Source organism: Scleropages formosus, chromosome 9 (assembly GCF_900964775.1).
Source record: "Scleropages formosus chromosome 9, fSclFor1.1, whole genome shotgun sequence".
Lineage (NCBI taxonomy): Eukaryota > Metazoa > Chordata > Actinopteri > Osteoglossiformes > Osteoglossidae > Scleropages > Scleropages formosus.
Window position 1 is genome coordinate 26,202,253 of NC_041814.1, and position 14,014 is coordinate 26,216,266.

General features: G+C 49.7%; 2 protein-coding genes across 4 annotated transcripts; both read left to right on the forward strand.

Moving 5' to 3' along the window:
• The first annotated feature begins 685 nt into the window (after positions 1–685).
• On the forward strand, positions 686–3,250 carry LOC114911307 (zona pellucida sperm-binding protein 3-like). Of its 2 annotated transcripts, none has more exons than XM_029255010.1 (8): positions 686–1,374; positions 1,454–1,569; positions 1,738–1,841; positions 1,921–2,098; positions 2,455–2,572; positions 2,679–2,770; positions 2,846–2,925; positions 3,003–3,250. In XM_029255010.1, exons 1-8 carry the CDS (start codon positions 694–696, stop codon positions 3,053–3,055), a joined length of 1,422 nt encoding a protein of 473 aa, XP_029110843.1. In that variant the 5' UTR covers positions 686–693; the 3' UTR covers positions 3,056–3,250. The 2 variants fall into 2 exon arrangements, with proteins under 2 accessions (XP_029110843.1, XP_029110844.1); XM_029255011.1 differs by having other exon boundaries at positions 1,469–1,569.
• Positions 3,251–9,277: 6,027 nt separating this feature from the next.
• Positions 9,278–11,841, forward strand: LOC114911235 (zona pellucida sperm-binding protein 3-like). Of its 2 annotated transcripts, none has more exons than XM_029254548.1 (8): positions 9,278–9,966; positions 10,046–10,161; positions 10,330–10,433; positions 10,513–10,690; positions 11,047–11,164; positions 11,271–11,362; positions 11,438–11,517; positions 11,594–11,841. In XM_029254548.1, the coding sequence occupies exons 1-8, from the start codon at positions 9,286–9,288 to the stop codon at positions 11,644–11,646; spliced, it is 1,422 nt and encodes a 473-aa protein (XP_029110381.1). In that variant the 5' UTR covers positions 9,278–9,285; the 3' UTR covers positions 11,647–11,841. The 2 variants fall into 2 exon arrangements, with proteins under 2 accessions (XP_029110381.1, XP_029110382.1); XM_029254549.1 differs by having other exon boundaries at positions 10,061–10,161.
• The last annotated feature ends 2,173 nt before the right edge of the window (positions 11,842–14,014 follow it).

The following is a 14,014-nucleotide window of genomic DNA, read 5'->3' on the forward strand; positions in this document are numbered from 1 at the left end:
AACAGATGGTGCACAAACCACCCATTGAATGTAAATCAAGACGCTGGGAAAAATGCTTTCATTTGTTGAAGGAAGGCAATCCAGATGAATCAGGCAACACTTTAAAAAAAAATCATTGAAACTTTTAAAACCGGAAGAGGTTTGGCCTATTTTGGGGAAAATCAATCTGGTATAAAACACTGTTAGAAGAACAGGTCATTTGGTTGCCAGAAGTGGTACAATGAGATCACAGCACAGTCTTGTGTTGCTTGTACTTTCAGACCGCTTATGCAATGGACAGGGTCCCTGGAAAGACTCCATTCAGCTACCGCAAATAGTTCTCCAATCAGGAAGCAGCCACCTTCAACGTGGCCACTAAATATGTTTCAACAAGGACAATTCTCTTCGCCTGCAAGTCTGGATCATCACAGATGACTGGCAGCTTTGAGAGCACTGAGACATCAGTGGCATTTGAGACATCCTGGACATTTAACATCCTTGAACAGTGGAGACCTGAACAGGCAACTGAAGGCAATTAAAGGCAATCAAGAATCAGTCAGTGAAACAACTGGTAACGCTTCAGGGATGGAACGAAATTTTGTCAAATTATTAGACGGTTCAGCTGTTGGGAAAAGCAACAGCTGTTCTGTTTGGTATAAAATTGGCTGGAAGCACTCATGCTCTCATGATCCTTTGGTCACTAACACTAGCACAATGGGCTCTCTCTATCGGCTTGTGGCGCTTGCCTTGTTAGGTTGTTTGTGTAATGGCCAAGCTTCCCAGATGGGCCCTTTTCCCCAGCTGTCAAGTCAGGAGTCTTTGCTACAGCCAATCCAACAAGCTGCCCAGGAGCAGTCTTCTTCGGTAGCAAGTGAAGTTCCTCAAAGGTACCCTTCTCTCCAGCTACCCCAAGGAGTGTCTTCTCAGCAGTTTTCTTCAATGAGGCCAGTGCAGTTTGTTCCCTTGGTACAGAACTCTAACCTTGTTCCACCAGTTGAGCCAGTGTTTGAGCTGCCTTACAGCCAGCCTTCTGTCCAGGTTGAATCGGTAGGGCCAGTGTTGCCAGCTCACTATGGACAGGCCTCTGGCCAGGTTCCTGCAGTGCTCCCAGTTCACCAAGGGCAGCCCTCTGTACCAGTTTCCCTGGTGCAACCAGTAGCCCAGGCTCCACCTGCTGTGAAATCCCAGTTTCTGGCTGCTCCCTCTGGTGTGAAGGTTGGATGCAGGGAAGACTCAGTTGTGGTGGAGGTACAGCAGGACATGCTGAGTAATGGCCAGCTCATCCAGCCATCAGAAATCACCCTGGGAGGTTGTGCGCCAGTTGGACAGGATCCCTCCAGAGGGGTTCTGCTGTTCGTGTCAGAGCTACATGGCTGTGGAAGTACGCTGGTGACGGTATGGGACCTCCCGAATTCTTCCTTTCTTTTCAGGACGGGTTTACACTGGGTAAACGAGCCTTTTCTCGTCTATACAGATGACCGATTCCCTGATCTACACTTTCACGTTGGCGTATGTGCCCGAGGGACTCGATTCCACCCCTATTGTGCGGTCTCATGGTGCAGTGATTGATATTGAGTGTCATTACTTGAGGTGAGATGTGGGTCAAGTCTAATGAGAACTAGAAGACACCTCCTTTTGCTATATGTATAGCCAGCTTTGCTTAAAATGAGTAACTAACTACACCTGAGCAACTCCATCCATAAGGAAGCAGGCAGGACTTGCTCTACCCTGCCGTCAGCTACTGCTTCCTATTTGTAGGAGGATCAATGTGAGCAGCAATGCTGTGATGCCAGCATGGGTACCCTTCTCTGCTGCTCTGTCTGCTGAGGAGCGTTTGGTGTTCTCACTCCAGCTCATGACCGGTGGGTAAAATGGCCCAACTTGCTTAAATTGCGGGGTGGGGGTGTGCGTGTATCTAAATGGTTCCTGTCTGTTCTCTAGACAACTGGGAACTGGAGAGGGCTTCAAACATCTACTTTCTGGGAGACGTCCTGAACGTTGAAGCTTCTGTAGTTGTGGCCAACCATCAGCCTTTGCGGGTGTTCGTGGACAGCTGTGTTGCCACCTTGGATCCTGATGTGACATCATTCCCCAGATATGCCTTTGTGGGCAACTATGGGTGAGTACTTGCATGCAAGTATGTCTTGTCCAGTGTTCCACATGAGCCTTCCTGTTTCAAGGAGACTGGTGTTCTGGGTAACATCAGTTAATGTTCATGTGTTTGTAGAACTTATCCACATGAACACTTTCTGGAACAAAAAACCAGAAGCTGGCTGTCTCATTGTACATGGGAGGGAATGTCCTCCAGGACATGGAGCTGAATGAACTTGAGCAGCAATAACTATGATGCAGTCTTCTGACAAATGCTTTGTGTGGTAACAACATGACCAATGAATTTATTCCCTTCCCCCTCTAGTCCTGCATGTGTTACAGACTACATGTACTCTGATCATGACAAATACCTAATGTACTCAGATGCCTGACTGATGCCAAGGTGACTGCGTCCCGCTCCCAGTTCCTCCCCAGGAAGCAGGTCAACAAACTCCAAATGCAACTGGATGCCTTCAGGTTCTTGCAGGAGCCCAGGAGCTCTGTGAGTACATGGCAGTCGTCATTGACTGCTCTTAAAGCAGGCTCGGCATGTTTCATCCGGGAGTGTTTATGCAACTTGTCATGCAGTCCAGCCTTTCTTCCTCCAGATCTACATCACGTGCATTCTGAAAGCAACCATGGCTTCCAAAAGACCTGATCCCCAGCACAAGGCTTGCTCCTATTCTGTGTTGGCAAATAGGTCAGTTCACTTGAATGTCTGTGTCTGTAGTTCTGTTGTAGATGCTACGGCACTTCAGTGGTCTCCTGTTTGTAGGTGGGAATCTGCAGATGGCGATGACCAAGTATGTGGCTGTTGTGACACAACCTGTAATGTGAGGGGAAGAAGTGTAGCGGGTAAGACTGCTTTTTTTTGCATTGACTAATAACTCCTTTACTTTAACTTGGGGCTAAATGATCCTTTTCCTTTCCAGATTTCAAAGGAAAAGCTGTTGCTGGACCCATCTTTATTCAGGATCACTATTAGCCAGATCATGAGGCTAGCTGCTTCTAGGGGAACTCTGCACCATGACAATATTGCAAGTTGGAGCAGCTCTGCAGTGTACATCTGAAAGGATCTTTCTTTACTGCCTGAAGTGAAGGCTCATGCCTCAGTTGTGACATCTTGAAACTTGTCCTTTATTCTTGAACTGACAATTCAGAATAAAGCTTCTTAACAAAATGGTTTGATTTGACTTTGTTCTTTAAGCCCTTCCTAATGCACTTACAGTAGCAAAATGCTTCTGTTAATTGGAAACAACCTCTGGGTATAGTAAGTGTAAGCAAGGTACTTGTTCCTTGATGTGCATCTCTCAGGCTCTTTCCTTGAGACTTCTCTCAGAAATGGCAGTGAGAGCACCCTGTCGGTGCCTCTACTTCCTCTGGGAGCTTAAGAGGTTTGGTAATTCATCTGGCACCATGTCAACTTCTACCACTGCTCCATAAAGAGCATTCTGACCCGCTGCATCGCATATGGGATGGCGGCGGCGGCGGCTGCTGCTGCTCTTCAGAGAGTGGTGACAACAGCTGCGCTCAGCACCAGAAATGTCCTTCTAGCCCTACAGGACGTTTCTCAAACATGCCGTTTAAGAAAGGCTGAGGTGACCTGTAGCAGCAGCCCCTTGGTGCAAAGACAAGGGAGTCTACCTGAGGGAAGTGTTCACTACGCAAGTTCTGCCAGGGCTCATGCATCAAGTAGGTTGACCATCAAAGGTATCTACAGCGACGCAACTGCCAGAGATGCCGATTGTTCCTGCTGCTACAGTAACCTGGTTTACCCTCATCTGTCAAACCCTCCACCCTGCTTTAGTTTCTCCACAGGTCTCTGGAACTACCAGTCTGCTGTGAGGAAGGCCAACGTCATACCAGCCAATGCTTCCCATCACTCACTGGACCTAACTGAAACCTGGATTACCCCAGCCAACACGGCTGCAGCTCTCCTCACCAACTACTTTCTCATACACCCCTCGTCCCTCCAGTAGAGGTGGAGGCACAGGCGTTCTGCATAACATCTGCAGGATCCATCCTGATCTCGCGACAGACCCTGCCCAGCTACTTGTCCAGGCTACGGCGACTCTCTCTCCTGCCTGGCTTTCCCGTCACTGCCCTCAATCCTCTACAGCGGATGCGGAATGCTGCCGCTTGAGTTGCGTTTGACTTGTCCAAGCGTTCGCGTGTGTCTCCTCTACTCGTTTCTCTGCACTGGCTTCCTATATCAGCCTGGTTATAGCCTACAAATACATCAATAGAACTGCTCCCAGCCATCTACGAGACTTAACCTGGTAAGCGAGCCGGCATTCGTGCTATGCTAAAAGCTAACCTTAGCCGCCCGGCTTTACCATCCGTTCTCCTCTCCAATGTTCTCTGTCTCAACAATAAACGGGACTTCCTCAGACTACAGGTAACTGCCCAGCGCGGAATCGGGGACTGCCGTGTTCTCGGTTTTACGGTCTAAGACACGCTGGGGTGGTCTGTGTGTTTGCACAAGCAACGAAGGGCGCGAGAATGCTGTTGTAGTCTCTAGCTCCTGTTTGTCGCTGGTGGAGTTTATGATCGTGAAGTGCTGGCCATACTGCCTGTCCAAAGGGTTTACGCCCGTGCTCATCGTCGCGGTGTACGTTCCACCCGTGGCTAACGCAAGGGAGGCGCCAAGCGAACTCCACGGGGCCGTCAGCAATTTACAGACAGCACCTCGGGACGGAATTTCCGTTGTCGCCGGGGAGTTTAACCACGTGAATCTGCAATCGGCGTTGCCAAAATTCTACCCGCATGTTGGTTTCGCGACCCGTGGCGCAAACACTTTAGTCCTTGTTTACGCAAACGTTCCCAACATACAGGCCGTTCCTGAAACAGGTGAGAACCTGGTCTGAGGACTGCTTTGAACACACAGGCTGGAATATGTTCAGAGAGGCTGTTACACACCCTAACGCCACAGACTTGGAGGAATACGCAGAATCGGTTACTGGCTACATCAGCAAGTGCGTAGATGACGCGACTTCCTCCAAGACCACCACTACCACCACCACCGCGCGTGCAAACCAGAAACCGTGGACGACTGCTGAGGTGCGCTCGCTGCTGAAAACCTGAGACGCTGCCTTCGGGTCTGGCAACAAGGCAGCATACCGCACAGCTAGGGCCAACCTGCCCCGGCTAATCAAAGAGGGGGAGTGCAACTACGCAGGAAGAATCCACCATCGTCATTTTGTACATTTCAAGGACGCAAAGCGCATGTGGCAAAGCATTCAGGCCATCGCAGACTACAAAGCTACGTCGTTCTCCGTCATGGTGACACCTCGCTCCCAGAGGCATTGAATGATTTCTACGCACAGTTCAAAGCGCGGTACAACACGCCAGCAGGTAAGACCACCCCCACTCCCATCAATCAGGTACATTGTCTGTCTGCAGTAGACATCAGGAAGACTCTGTCCAGAGTTAACCTACAGAAAGCTGCACACACACGCACTTGCTGAAACCATGGCAAACCAGAGCCTAACCCAGCAACACAGGGCATAAGGCTGGGACACACCTAGAACGGGACACCAGTCCGTTGCAAGGCACCACGCGCGGGACTCGAACCCCAGACCCACCAGAGCGCAGGACCCGGCTGAACCCGCTGCGCCAGAAAGCTGCCGTTCCTGACAACGTACCTGACCGGGTATTCGGGGAATGTGCTGTTCAGCTTGCAGATGTCTTCACGGACATCTTCAGCACTTCCCTGAGCCAGGCAGTTGTCCCTGTGTGCTTCAAGATGACCGCTATCATCGCTGTGCCAAGGAAATCATCTGTGTCCTGCCTGAATGACAACCGACCGGTTGCACTCACACCTATCGTCGTCTAGTCACGAAACACATAAAGAGCAGTCTTCCCACCACGCTGGACCCATTCCAGTATGCCTACCGTCCCAACCGTTCAACAGAGGATGCCGTATCTGCTACCACCCACCTTTCTCTGACCCATCTGGACAAAAAGGACAATTGTGTAAGGATGCTGCTTATTGACTTCAGTTTAGCATCCAACACAATCATCCCTCAGAAACTGACAGCTAAGCTGAGCCTGCAGGGTCTGACCACCTCCCTCTACGAAAAGATCCTGGTCTTTTTGACTGGGAGAGCCTAGTCCATTAGGATTGGCATCTCCACCTGCAGCAGCACCACACTGAACACCGGTGCTCCCAAGGACTGTGTGCTCAGTCCACTGCTGTTTACCCGACTTGGCTCATGACTGTGCTGCAAGGTACAATTTAAATCGTATCATCAAGTTTACTGACGACATCACAGCTGTGGGCCTGATGAGCAACAATGACGAGTCAGCATTCAGAGGGGAGGTGAACCAGCTCGCAGAATGGTGCAGAGACAAGAGTCTGCGTCTTAATGCCGATGAGACTAAAAAGGTGATTGTCGACTTCAGGAGGACTCGAGTAGACCACTCACCACAGCACGTCAGCGGAACAACTGTGGAGAGAGTCAAAAGCTCCAAGTTTCTTGGTGAGCGCCTGACGGAGGACCTCTCCTGGACTCTCAACATGACCTGCCTAGCCAAGAAGGCCCAGCAGCGCCTCCACTTCTTACGGAGGCTGAAGAGAGCCAAATGTAAATAATGTAAAACGTAAACTCCCCCCCTCCCATCCTCACCACCTTCTACAGAGGGACGAGGGAGAGCGTCCTGACCAGCTGTCTCGCCGTGTGGTACGGCAACTGCACAGTCTCTGACCGCAAGACCCGGCAGCGAGTCGTGAGAACAGTTGAAAAGATCATCGAAGCCCCTTTACCCGCCGTCGACACCTCATACAAAAAAACGTTGCATCCGCAAAGCCACCAGCATAGCGGACGACCCCTCTCACCCCTCTCATGGACTCTTCGCCCTGTTGCCATCTAGCAAAAGGTACAGGAGCATCTGTGCCGCCACCGCCAGCAGACTCCGCAACAGTTTCTTCCCTGAGGCAGTCGGATTACTCAACACCCTGCTGCCTCCCAACGCTCACCTGGCACAGTCAAACAGGTAACCCAGCATGACTCCATACACTACAAACTGCCTACGGTTCACAGCCTATGTCCGCGTACACGTCCTGCCCCGCGTATTTATTTACTGTCTTCTACTCTGTTCTGTGTTGCACCGTGGTCTCCGGAGAAACGACATTTCGTTCCACTGTATACAAGCCATGTGGAGGAATGACAATAAAAACAACCTGAACTTGAACTTGGCTTGATCAACCGCTACAGCTCCACCAGACCGCTACGTTCTTCCACATCCGCTCACTTGGTGGTCCCAAGCGCGAAAGGGCTTGAAGCACAGGGGTTCTCGGTTCTGGCTCCGTTGTGGTGGAATGACCTCCCCCTGTCACTCAGAACTGCTGAAACTCACCTCTTCCAGATTCGGTTCACCCGTGATCTCTTAAGTTCATGTAAGGTGTAAGTGTTCATGCCCGGAGAATCCTTTACGCAGCTACTCCTGTAATGTACGTAAATGTTTGTGCACCTTTTTTAAAAAAAAAAAAAAAAAAAAAAAAAAAAATTATAGACTAGTGATCAGGATTCGTCAGTTCTGACTTTTATGCACGCACTCGTGCGATGAACATTGGTGCATGAAGCGGAAAGAAATAAAGTTTATTTAAGAATCACACATCTGCAACTATATCTCTCTTTCTCCTAATGTAATGCACAAATTGTATTTTCTCTGAGATGTACGTCGCTTTGGAGAAAAGCGTCTGCCAAATGAATAAATGTAAATGTAAAGGCCTGCAGTATCGTTAAGGACTGCACTCACCGAGCTCACCGCCTGATTGTGGCACTGTCATCTGGCAGATACTACCATTGCATCCAATCATGGACAACCAGACTTAAAACCAGCTTTTACTTTCAAACTATCAGACTACGTAACAGCCAGTAGTTTTTCATCTAGCACTGCGACCCTTTACTACCCCCACTCTTAGGGGGCATGGTGGCGCAGCGCGTTTGGCCAGCGCCTGCTTCGTGGTGGGTCTGGGGTTCGAATCCTGCCTAGGGTGCTTTGCAGCACACTGGTGTCCCGTCCCGGGTGTGTACCCTTCCGCCCTGTGTTGCCGGGTTAGGCTCTGGCTTGCCGTGACCCTGCCTGGGACAAGCGGTTGTAGACAGGTCAGATGAGCTGCTCAAGACTCTTACTGCTACACTTGCAAAGCCAATGGTCTTTCCCCCCATGTATGCAATTTGTTACAGAAAAAGCCCTTCATGAAGTGATCCGTTCATTATAAGATCTAAACGAACTATGGCTGTTGATTTGGCTAGTTCCTATGTTGACAACTGCTTGCAAGTCATTACACTAGTACTGCCAAGAGTTCCATACAGCAAACACTACCGTGACGACAATTTTTAGAATACACCGATTTTAGTGTCACTGTTACATGAATGCAAAAATTAAGCTTCAGGTAACATTTACTATACAAAGCTCGAAACATGCAAAGTGAAACCACAATGTTTTCAGTTCAATGCCAATTGGTAAATATGTGGGCTCATTAGCTAGCTGACTGTTAAGTTTGACCAGGCAGTTAACAGATGGTGCACAAACCACCCATTGAATGTAAATCAAGACGCTGGGAAAAATGCTTTCATTTGTTGAAGGAAGGCAATCCAGATGAATCAGGCAACACTTTAAAAAAAAATCATTGAAACTTTTAAAACCGGAAGAGGTTTGGCCTATTTTGGGGAAAATCAATCTGGTATAAAACACTGTTAGAAGAACAGGTCATTTGGTTGCCAGAAGTGGTACAATGAGATCACAGCACAGTCTTGTGTTGCTTGTACTTTCAGACCGCTTATGCAATGGACAGGGTCCCTGGAAAGACTCCATTCAGCTACCGCAAATAGTTCTCCAATCAGGAAGCAGCCACCTTCAACGTGGCCACTAAATATGTTTCAACAAGGACAATTCTCTTCGCCTGCAAGTCTGGATCATCACAGATGACTGGCAGCTTTGAGAGCACTGAGACATCAGTGGCATTTGAGACATCCTGGACATTTAACATCCTTGAACAGTGGAGACCTGAACAGGCAACTGAAGGCAATTAAAGGCAATCAAGAATCAGTCAGTGAAACAACTGGTAACGCTTCAGGGATGGAACGAAATTTTGTCAAATTATTAGACGGTTCAGCTGTTGGGAAAAGCAACAGCTGTTCTGTTTGGTATAAAATTGGCTGGAAGCACTCATGCTCTCATGATCCTTTGGTCACTAACACTAGCACAATGGGCTCTCTCTATCGGCTTGTGGCGCTTGCCTTGTTAGGTTGTTTGTGTAATGGCCAAGCTTCCCAGATGGGCCCTTTTCCCCAGCTGTCAAGTCAGGAGTCTTTGCTACAGCCAATCCAACAAGCTGCCCAGGAGCAGTCTTCTTCGGTAGCAAGTGAAGTTCCTCAAAGGTACCCTTCTCTCCAGCTACCCCAAGGAGTGTCTTCTCAGCAGTTTTCTTCAATGAGGCCAGTGCAGTTTGTTCCCTTGGTACAGAACTCTAACCTTGTTCCACCAGTTGAGCCAGTGTTTGAGCTGCCTTACAGCCAGCCTTCTGTCCAGGTTGAATCGGTAGGGCCAGTGTTGCCAGCTCACTATGGACAGGCCTCTGGCCAGGTTCCTGCAGTGCTCCCAGTTCACCAAGGGCAGCCCTCTGTACCAGTTTCCCTGGTGCAACCAGTAGCCCAGGCTCCACCTGCTGTGAAATCCCAGTTTCTGGCTGCTCCCTCTGGTGTGAAGGTTGGATGCAGGGAAGACTCAGTTGTGGTGGAGGTACAGCAGGACATGCTGAGTAATGGCCAGCTCATCCAGCCATCAGAAATCACCCTGGGAGGTTGTGCGCCAGTTGGACAGGATCCCTCCAGAGGGGTTCTGCTGTTCGTGTCAGAGCTACATGGCTGTGGAAGTACGCTGGTGACGGTATGGGACCTCCCGAATTCTTCCTTTCTTTTCAGGACGGGTTTACACTGGGTAAACGAGCCTTTTCTCGTCTATACAGATGACCGATTCCCTGATCTACACTTTCACGTTGGCGTATGTGCCCGAGGGACTCGATTCCACCCCTATTGTGCGGTCTCATGGTGCAGTGATTGATATTGAGTGTCATTACTTGAGGTGAGATGTGGGTCAAGTCTAATGAGAACTAGAAGACACCTCCTTTTGCTATATGTATAGCCAGCTTTGCTTAAAATGAGTAACTAACTACACCTGAGCAACTCCATCCATAAGGAAGCAGGCAGGACTTGCTCTACCCTGCCGTCAGCTACTGCTTCCTATTTGTAGGAGGATCAATGTGAGCAGCAATGCTGTGATGCCAGCATGGGTACCCTTCTCTGCTGCTCTGTCTGCTGAGGAGCGTTTGGTGTTCTCACTCCAGCTCATGACCGGTGGGTAAAATGGCCCAACTTGCTTAAATTGCGGGGTGGGGGTGTGCGTGTATCTAAATGGTTCCTGTCTGTTCTCTAGACAACTGGGAACTGGAGAGGGCTTCAAACATCTACTTTCTGGGAGACGTCCTGAACGTTGAAGCTTCTGTAGTTGTGGCCAACCATCAGCCTTTGCGGGTGTTCGTGGACAGCTGTGTTGCCACCTTGGATCCTGATGTGACATCATTCCCCAGATATGCCTTTGTGGGCAACTATGGGTGAGTACTTGCATGCAAGTATGTCTTGTCCAGTGTTCCACATGAGCCTTCCTGTTTCAAGGAGACTGGTGTTCTGGGTAACATCAGTTAATGTTCATGTGTTTGTAGAACTTATCCACATGAACACTTTCTGGAACAAAAAACCAGAAGCTGGCTGTCTCATTGTACATGGGAGGGAATGTCCTCCAGGACATGGAGCTGAATGAACTTGAGCAGCAATAACTATGATGCAGTCTTCTGACAAATGCTTTGTGTGGTAACAACATGACCAATGAATTTATTCCCTTCCCCCTCTAGTCCTGCATGTGTTACAGACTACATGTACTCTGATCATGACAAATACCTAATGTACTCAGATGCCTGACTGATGCCAAGGTGACTGCGTCCCGCTCCCAGTTCCTCCCCAGGAAGCAGGTCAACAAACTCCAAATGCAACTGGATGCCTTCAGGTTCTTGCAGGAGCCCAGGAGCTCTGTGAGTACATGGCAGTCGTCATTGACTGCTCTTAAAGCAGGCTCGGCATGTTTCATCCGGGAGTGTTTATGCAACTTGTCATGCAGTCCAGCCTTTCTTCCTCCAGATCTACATCACGTGCATTCTGAAAGCAACCATGGCTTCCAAAAGACCTGATCCCCAGCACAAGGCTTGCTCCTATTCTGTGTTGGCAAATAGGTCAGTTCACTTGAATGTCTGTGTCTGTAGTTCTGTTGTAGATGCTACGGCACTTCAGTGGTCTCCTGTTTGTAGGTGGGAATCTGCAGATGGCGATGACCAAGTATGTGGCTGTTGTGACACAACCTGTAATGTGAGGGGAAGAAGTGTAGCGGGTAAGACTGCTTTTTTTGCATTGACTAATAACTCCTTTACTTTAACTTGGGGCTAAATGATCCTTTTCCTTTCCAGATTTCAAAGGAAAAGCTGTTGCTGGACCCATCTTTATTCAGGATCACTATTAGCCAGATCATGAGGCTAGCTGCTTCTAGGGGAACTCTGCACCATGACAATATTGCAAGTTGGAGCAGCTCTGCAGTGTACATCTGAAAGGATCTTTCTTTACTGCCTGAAGTGAAGGCTCATGCCTCAGTTGTGACATCTTGAAACTTGTCCTTTATTCTTGAACTGACAATTCAGAATAAAGCTTCTTAACAAAATGGTTTGATTTGACTTTGTTCTTTAAGCCCTTCCTAATGCACTTACAGTAGCAAAATGCTTCTGTTAATTGGAAACAACCTCTGGGTATAGTAAGTGTAAGCAAGGTACTTGTTCCTTGATGTGCATCTCTCAGGCTCTTTCCTTGAGACTTCTCTCAGAAATGGCAGTGAGAGCACCCTGTCGGTGCCTCTACTTCCTCTGGGAGCTTAAGAGGTTTGGTAATTCATCTGGCACCATGTCAACTTCTACCACTGCTCCATAAAGAGCATTCTGACCCGCTGCATCGCATATGGGATGGCGGCGGCGGCGGCGGCTGCTGCTGCTCTTCAGAGAGTGGTGACAACAGCTGCGCTCAGCACCAGAAATGTCCTTCTAGCCCTACAGGACGTTTCTCAAACATGCCGTTTAAGAAAGGCTGAGGTGACCTGTAGCAGCAGCCCCTTGGTGCAAAGACAAGGGAGTCTACCTGAGGGAAGTGTTCACTACGCAAGTTCTGCCAGGGCTCATGCATCAAGTAGGTTGACCATCAAAGGTATCTACAGCGACGCAACTGCCAGAGATGCCGATTGTTCCTGCTGCTACAGTAACCTGGTTTACCCTCATCTGTCAAACCCTCCACCCTGCTTTAGTTTCTCCACAGGTCTCTGGAACTACCAGTCTGCTGTGAGGAAGGCCAACGTCATACCAGCCAATGCTTCCCATCACTCACTGGACCTAACTGAAACCTGGATTACCCCAGCCAACACGGCTGCAGCTCTCCTCACCAACTACTTTCTCATACACCCCTCGTCCCTCCAGTAGAGGTGGAGGCACAGGCGTTCTGCATAACATCTGCAGGATCCATCCTGATCTCGCGACAGACCCTGCCCAGCTACTTGTCCAGGCTACGGCGACTCTCTCTCCTGCCTGGCTTTCCCGTCACTGCCCTCAATCCTCTACAGCGGATGCGGAATGCTGCCGCTTGAGTTGCGTTTGACTTGTCCAAGCGTTCGCGTGTGTCTCCTCTACTCGTTTCTCTGCACTGGCTTCCTATATCAGCCTGGTTATAGCCTACAAATACATCAATAGAACTGCTCCCAGCCATCTACGAGACTTAACCTGGTAAGCGAGCCGGCATTCGTGCTATGCTAAAAGCTAACCTTAGCCGCCCGGCTTTACCATCCGTTCTCCTCTCCAATGTTCTCTGTCTCAACAATAAACGGGACTTCCTCAGACTACAGGTAACTGCCCAGCGCGGAATCGGGGACTGCCGTGTTCTCGGTTTTACGGTCTAAGACACGCTGGGGTGGTCTGTGTGTTTGCACAAGCAACGAAGGGCGCGAGAATGCTGTTGTAGTCTCTAGCTCCTGTTTGTCGCTGGTGGAGTTTATGATCGTGAAGTGCTGGCCATACTGCCTGTCCAAAGGGTTTACGCCCGTGCTCATCGTCGCGGTGTACGTTCCACCCGTGGCTAACGCAAGGGAGGCGCCAAGCGAACTCCACGGGGCCGTCAGCAATTTACAGACAGCACCTCGGGACGGAATTTCCGTTGTCGCCGGGGAGTTTAACCACGTGAATCTGCAATCGGCGTTGCCAAAATTCTACCCGCATGTTGGTTTCGCGACCCGTGGCGCAAACACTTTAGTCCTTGTTTACGCAAACGTTCCCAACATACAGGCCGTTCCTGAAACAGGTGAGAACCTGGTCTGAGGACTGCTTTGAACACACAGGCTGGAATATGTTCAGAGAGGCTGTTACACACCCTAACGCCACAGACTTGGAGGAATACGCAGAATCGGTTACTGGCTACATCAGCAAGTGCGTAGATGACGCGACTTCCTCCAAGACCACCACTACCACCACCACCACCGCGCGTGCAAACCAGAAACCGTGGACGACTGCTGAGGTGCGCTCGCTGCTGAAAACCTGAGACGCTGCCTTCGGGTCTGGCAACAAGGCAGCATACCGCACAGCTAGGGCCAACCTGCCCCGGCTAATCAAAGAGGGGGAGTGCAACTACGCAGGAAGAATCCACCATCGTCATTTTGTACATTTCAAGGACGCAAAGCGCATGTGGCAAAGCATTCAGGCCATCGCAGACTACAAAGCTACGTCGTTCTCCGTCATGGTGACACCTCGCTCCCAGAGGCATTGAATGATTTCTACGCACAGTTCAAAGCGCGGTACAACACG

What these genes read in the sequence shown, in the direction of transcription:
- LOC114911307 (XM_029255010.1), top strand. Translation starts at nt 694, where the DNA reads ATGGGCTCTCTCTATCGGCTTGTGGCGCTTGCCTTGTTAGGTTGTTTG. An exon ending in CTCACTCCAGCTCATGACCG is followed by an intron (nt 1,842 to 1,920) that starts GTGGGTAAAATG and finishes TCTGTTCTCTAG; the next exon opens with ACAACTGGGAACTGGAGAGG. An exon ending in TATTCTGTGTTGGCAAATAG is followed by an intron (nt 2,771 to 2,845) that starts GTCAGTTCACTT and finishes TCCTGTTTGTAG; the next exon opens with GTGGGAATCTGCAGATGGCG.
- LOC114911235 (XM_029254548.1), top strand. Translation starts at nt 9,286, where the DNA reads ATGGGCTCTCTCTATCGGCTTGTGGCGCTTGCCTTGTTAGGTTGTTTG. An exon ending in GCCTTTGTGGGCAACTATGG is followed by an intron (nt 10,691 to 11,046) that starts GTGAGTACTTGC and finishes TAATGTACTCAG; the next exon opens with ATGCCTGACTGATGCCAAGG. An exon ending in GAGGGGAAGAAGTGTAGCGG is followed by an intron (nt 11,518 to 11,593) that starts GTAAGACTGCTT and finishes TTTCCTTTCCAG; the next exon opens with ATTTCAAAGGAAAAGCTGTT.